The 6,270-nt window shown below is 38.1% G+C and overlaps 1 protein-coding gene and 1 long non-coding RNA gene across 2 annotated transcripts; both read right to left on the bottom strand.

Moving 5' to 3' along the window:
- Nucleotides 1–875: 875 nt before the first annotated feature.
- LOC147818376 (uncharacterized) lies at nt 876–2,298 on the bottom strand. Its single transcript, XR_015438023.1, has 4 exons — nt 2,196–2,298; nt 1,603–1,687; nt 1,346–1,438; nt 876–1,035 (listed from the first exon to the last, which is right to left on the bottom strand). It is a non-coding gene; the product is annotated as an uncharacterized LOC147818376 (long non-coding RNA).
- A 1,806-nt stretch (nt 2,299–4,104) lies between these two features.
- On the bottom strand, nt 4,105–6,057 carry surf4 (surfeit 4). The gene has a single exon (XM_087177508.1). It carries the CDS (start codon nt 6,000–6,002, stop codon nt 5,748–5,750), a length of 255 nt encoding a protein of 84 aa, XP_087033634.1. The 5' UTR covers nt 6,003–6,057; the 3' UTR covers nt 4,105–5,747.
- Between the last annotated feature and the right edge of the window lie 213 nt (nt 6,058–6,270).

Below are 6,270 nucleotides of genomic sequence, written 5' to 3'. Positions count from 1 at the left end.
TTCTTTACTTATAGTGTGTTATTAGGTTTTTGTGCATGTAAATGGTCTTCAGAGTCACAAGGATCAAAGTTTATATCAAAGGGAGTAACTCTGTCAGGGTAAAAATCCAATTTTCCCATTTGTATGAAACGCCTCATTGGGGGTCCAGACTTTACTTGCTGGTCCTATTGATGTCAGTACTTTTCTTGGTGCTGTCCACTTGCAAGCTTGGCACACCCCCACACAAAGCACACCACATAACTTCTTATGGTGAAGAGTTTTCATTAGCTTTGTAGCCATGCCAAAAAGACAGTTGTTAATTTCCTGCAGAAATCTACTTCTTTTTCCGCAGTTCTCCACTGCTCCAAACATTATAGTGTAAGCCCACACTTCAAGGAGGACTGCTTCAGAAACCACTCACAGTTAGATGTTTCATTTTCACAATGGTTATTTCTGTAATTCCCACTTGATGTGGCCGAACAGGGGACTAAGCATCACAGCCTGTCGCTCTACATTGTTATTGTGGATGTTAAGCACTTTCCCACAACCTGACCGCATCCTGATTATGTTAGTAAGAAGCAGCATAGCAAAGATATAAATGCTTAAACGTTTGTCAGTGTCCACATGCTGTACCTCGTTAGCTCAGATAAATTATCCACAGTTAAGCCGCTGAGTTCATTTTTCACGGAAAGTGTTTTTGCCATGGTAGTTGCCGGCAAGCTGAGCAATCAGAGCAATCAGAGCACACTGGGCTCCAGTTCCAGAGGGAGGAGGGGGGCCTTAAAGAGCCCTGAGCTCTTACAGAGCGTTTCAGACAGAGGGTGAAGAAAGAACAGTATAAAATGTACAGCAGAAGAAAACTAATGTCTTTTTCAGAACATTAAAGGATGTAAATCTTTTTAAGTCAACACCAAGAATGGAGGTTGGTGAGGTCTTCCATTACAAGGCTGCCCTCTAGGATGATCCCCACTCTTGAGGGGTTTAGTTGTGGCAATGCTGGGTTTGCTGGGTTTGCAGCACTGGTGTCCTCATAGCAGAGGATTCCCCCCCAAGAGCCTATAGTGAGAGAAACAAGACAAAAAGAGGATATTCATGTTAACAGCAATTTGTCTACAATCAGCTGTATGGTCTTCACAAATATTATGATTTTTATTTATTGTTATTTTTATAATTCAAAGTGGTTTTATTTTAGATAATGTATCAACAAGCTGTTTAGGTGTGCTGCTGACCGGGGTGAAGCACACAGTTTTTTGACCAGAGCTTTAGTGGCATAATGCTAATTATCATAACCCATCATGTCAAACACACGAAACATAGGAGAATGAAAGAAAACTGATTCAAATACCAATCAAAAAACTTTACTCACCGAACTGCTCTTAAAGAACATAGACTCATCATCCCCAAGAATGACTGGAAGTCCTCTCAGGACAAGGCATCTAATGGCTGTTGGCTCAGTGCTCTGCAAAGAGGTACAACACACACTTAAATGGAGAACAAAGAAATATATCTTTTATCAGTTTATTTGTTCATATACCACAAGGGAAGGTGGGAAGATTAGTTTTTGTAATATGAATGAATTTACCATCAATATCATTACAAGAAAAAACAGAAATTTCAACCCACCGTTGTCTGTTGTAGCAGGTCAGCTAACTGCTTGCCTATCCGACCTGTCTTCCTCTTGAAGATTTCCATCAAGCTTGGACACAAACTATCAAGAACACCAAAGAACTCTTCTTTAAGATTTCTCCCGACAACCCTGTTAAACTCCAATTCTCCATTGAGAGACTTGAATGTACACATACATTCCTGATGCAAGCAAGGAAATGGCTCAGTTCTTGCATAAGTCCCATGTTTTAGCCTATAGTGTTTAAAAAGCTGTGCTCTCTTCTCACAGATGTTAGGGCAGTACTTGCATTTCCAAGGCATTTTAATATGGCTTTAAACAAAAATAGTAGGGCTAATGAGGCTAATGTTAAAAGTGGGCATTTATTTTTTTCAAAACTACATGAATATGTATTTTACACTACTGTTGCAAAACTGTATGTAGCGAACACACAAATAGAGAGAGCTATTCTATAAACACAATGCTGCAATTGTCCAATGCTCAAAATTTACCTGAGTCAACCTCAAATTCACCCACATTCAAATGTACATGTTTCAAACTACAAAAGTTCCAGTTTCTAGTTAGTAGTACTTGAATAGAGAAAACAACTCACCTCATTCAGGCAGAAAATGGTATCCTCTTTACGGCAAATGTCCTTTAAAAGTGTCCAAACTTGCGAAAACAGATAAATGCAGGCAGAAAATGTATTGTCCAAGGCGCATGCAAAGTGCAAAGACCTTAAATTGCTCTGTGAAAATTAGAAAATGGCGCTACTTTCTCTGTAACCTATAACGGACAAGCACAGACTTGTCTTGAGTTTTGAGCCAATCACAACAGGGCAGCACTGTGGCCTGAGGTAAAACTTGATAGTTTAAGTTTGTTAAACTTACAAAAATGAGTACACTCAATGACTGTCTCATACAGTCTTCATATACTCATACTGTTTAAGTAATGCAATAAAACTAATTTTTAAAAGTGGTATTTACTCAAATGGTTTGCGTAGAGAGAACTTTCGGGTTAACAGTGTAAGGTGGTAGGCACACCAGTCAAATCATTAATACCCAGGTGTGAGGCTGCGCCCAAAAATTATTTGACAAATAATTATGGTTTACTTTATAAAATTGCATTGCATTTTACCCAGTGTCTCCTACTACTCACCTACTTACTCACATACAGTATTTTAATACAGCCAAGTTTCCAATAAAGCTGCTCTCTCTCCACATGAGATGTTTGAAGAGGAAGTGTCTTTTGAGTGATTTTGAGTGATTTTTGTAATGGCACAGTTCACGAAAAAAGTTTGGGACCCTTTTGTTTGCATTGTACTTTACAAACTTAGATGTTTTTTATAGTTAAATCTCAACAGCATCTAGTCACTACAGCTGTCAAATAAATGTAATGGAGTAAACAGCATAATATTTCCTCCCAAACTGCAAAGAAGATGTATAAACAAATAAATAGAAAATGAGGCTCGGAGAGGCAGATGGGTGAAGTCAGCTCCAGTAAAAATTAACTAAATGAATTAAAAGAGGTTGCTGCTGCTGTACTGCAAATTTTTCTAGGTCAAGTGGAGGACCCAAAGACAATATTAGTAAGGCTGGGCATGACCTTGCTTTTTTAAGACAAAATTAAACAGGATTCACTCCCTCCCTACAACAAACTGAAATAATAAGGTCTTTATGTGATTTCTCTGGGCCTCTCTAAAACAGAGGGACACAGCATAAAGTAATAATGTCTCCACCTTGTCTGACATTGTACTTTGGTGGTGTAAATTCCTAGATATTCCCAACTCTGCAATTAATCAAATGACCAAAACCACTAGAGACCCAGTTAAAAGTGATTAGATTAAGGACAAATTCTGTAAGATTGTGGCCTTAGCTACATTCTTTTTGATTATATAAGTCTGTTCATGATTGTAAAGTAATGTCACATCCGGTACCACATTGCAGACACATTTATAAATGGCTTATAAGTTATCAATAGGAAAATTTAGAATATGACACATTTAGATTAATATATGATGAATGCAGTAAATTAGGAAAATGAAGTTGCCAGGTTGTCTTCAATGTATAGGTAAGATACTTTTGACATTTCACACATGTACACATATGCAAGTATTTATGCATCCACTGCAATAGTAATTTATACACAGAGAAAATTGGCTTGAAAGGATATTGGGTATTATCTCCTACTTTTTCATCATTTCTTGTAATGGCATGCCAATCAACTAGGTGGTGCCAGTGACCACTGATATTATTTCCTTGATTAGTGGAAATAAAACTCCAGTCTTTCAAGAGCAAAACATATAACTGTTCTTCCAACTAGAAGTCATTCTGGAGAATTCTTTCCCCCAAATAAACTGCATAGATTTGACCCTTAAACTCATAGACTAATCTGCCAAGTTCACAAAGGACTTTCTCTTCTGCTACATCCAAACCAGTCCGGTCTTAGTCTTTTCTTCATTCTATATCACTGGAATATTTTCAGCTAAACAGGTGCTAAATAATTTCCAGTCAGGAACCTGATTAGGTCAGTCCAGTAAAAGCTGTTTATTTTTTGTTTGTTTTACCATATCCATTGTCCATGGCATCTTTTATGAAGTTATAGGGTTAAGATATGTCTGTCTGACAAGAAAATAACTGTTATTTTCAGCAGTTCAACTGTAAACAACACACACAAAACAATGTTTTATATATATATATATATATATATATATATATATATATATAAAAAATGGCAGCAATCAAAACACAAAAAAATATCTCACAGATATCAGAACTGTACATACATACTGAAATTTATCAATTTGGCTGAATATGAAATGCTCCATTGCATTGAACTGTTACTGCAGTAGTCCATTAGAGGCCAGTATTTTCTCAAAGTCTCTGACCTTGAATCAAACTGACAGTCAGTGGAGGCTCCTTCCAGTGCCTGTCCAATACAACACCTACAGTATGTATACATTTTGAACTCTTCATTGCCATTTTCTGAAAAGGCTGCGATATGTAACAAATCCAAACAAAACCTATACATGTGTACTATACTGCATGATGGTTCTGTGCTAAAGCATCTTAAGAGCTAAAAACCTTGACTGAGACAGTGACCTTATATATTTTTTTATTTTTTTTTATTTCTTCGCCATCAACTTCCAAAATCAAAAAACAAATGATCAAAAATACAATATAAACTTCTGTAAATCAATACACTGAATATTTTTTTTTTTTTAAATTTTCTTACACAGGGCAAAAAACACTGAGCAAAGACAAAGTTCAGGTGGCTAGTGACTCTGCTTAGTCCTCTTTGCTTGTCTAGATCGCAGAATATGGTTTCACAAACGTTGAGCCTCCCCCCTATTGTCCCCGATCATATACAGTTCACTAATTAGGCATTTGCCAAAGACGAACAGTACAAGGTGCCCAATAACAAGTCCTGGAGCTAACAACTGTGTTGAAATTTTCAATCAAGCATGACTGCAATCCACCACTATACAATGTATATGCCACCCCCCTCCCCAGATTCAGCTCCCCATGTGACAAGAGTCAGTTGAGACTGAAGGTGTACAGATGTACTGAAAAGGTTGGGTGGAGAGAAAAAAAAAAAAGGGAGATGAAACCTGGAGAGTCAAGGCGAGATGCTGTCAAATCAGTGCCCAAGTTTTCAGGATCAATATGGTGAGTAAGTCTCAGACACTCCAAGATCCAAAGACAGGAAAAGATCAGCATCCATAGGGGGAACCCAGACTGCTGCACTCTCTCCACTTTACCAGTTTTATTCAGAAAATCAGAAAATTAATCTATGATAATTTATGGCATAACACCTATAAAATACAATAAATTATTTTTATTCACCTTCTGAAGAGAGAACAGATAACTGTTTTCGTCCTCTTATCATCCATTAATATATTTTTTTAGCACTATGAAATACAATTGCTTTTTTAAGGGCTTAGAAAAAAAATCTGCCTTTTAAAATGTTCAACTAAAAAATAAAAATAGCAGTGGAGTGGAAAATGTGAGATGTTGTCTGTGGATTTGGCCAAATAAAAAATGGGCTAGAAAAAAACCTTTGTACCCTGGTGGGGGGGAAACTGGAGGAGAGGGAGGGTCTCTGTGTCCCGATCGTGGGGGAAGTTAGTGGTGCAGAGCAATCCTCGCATCTTATCCCCCTCTGCCTACCACTCTTTCTTCTTCTCATCCATGGACACTCCGCCAGGCCCCAGTGCAACCACCAGCAGCAGGCCGCCAATGACCGAGGTGGTCTGGAAGAAGTCATACTTGAGGAAGTCATGCATGGGCTTGTAGGCGGGGATGGTCCAGAAAGCGTTGAAGTAGACATTGATAGCCAGAAGCCACATGACGAGGGTCAACGCCGCAAGCTTGGTTTTGAAGCCGATGGCCACCAGGATGATGAGGGCAGTCCCCACCATGTTCTGCAGGATCTGAAGAATAATGCAAAAGTTCAAGAGTATGTGCTTCAGATTTACCACGATGAACTAACAGCACATGATCATCTAGAGACAATACATAAAACAATGGTATAGTATCTACCATGAACAGTCTTCAGAGTGCTTCACAATAAAACAGAGTCTGAAGAAACAAATAGGTTTGCATGTTTTAAAAGACAAGAACCAGACTGCTGAAGTAATGCAGACTTAATTTATTCAGGCAGTCTCATTGAGATCAAGATCTCTTTTG

This window comes from Seriola lalandi, unplaced genomic scaffold (assembly GCF_002814215.2).
Source record: "Seriola lalandi dorsalis isolate HSWRI2012SDOR001 ecotype SW California unplaced genomic scaffold, Sedor1 jcf7180002054606, whole genome shotgun sequence".
NCBI lineage: Eukaryota > Metazoa > Chordata > Actinopteri > Carangiformes > Carangidae > Seriola > Seriola lalandi.
Note: the sequence above shows the minus strand (reverse complement) of the source record. Positions and strands in the feature narration are given on the sequence as shown.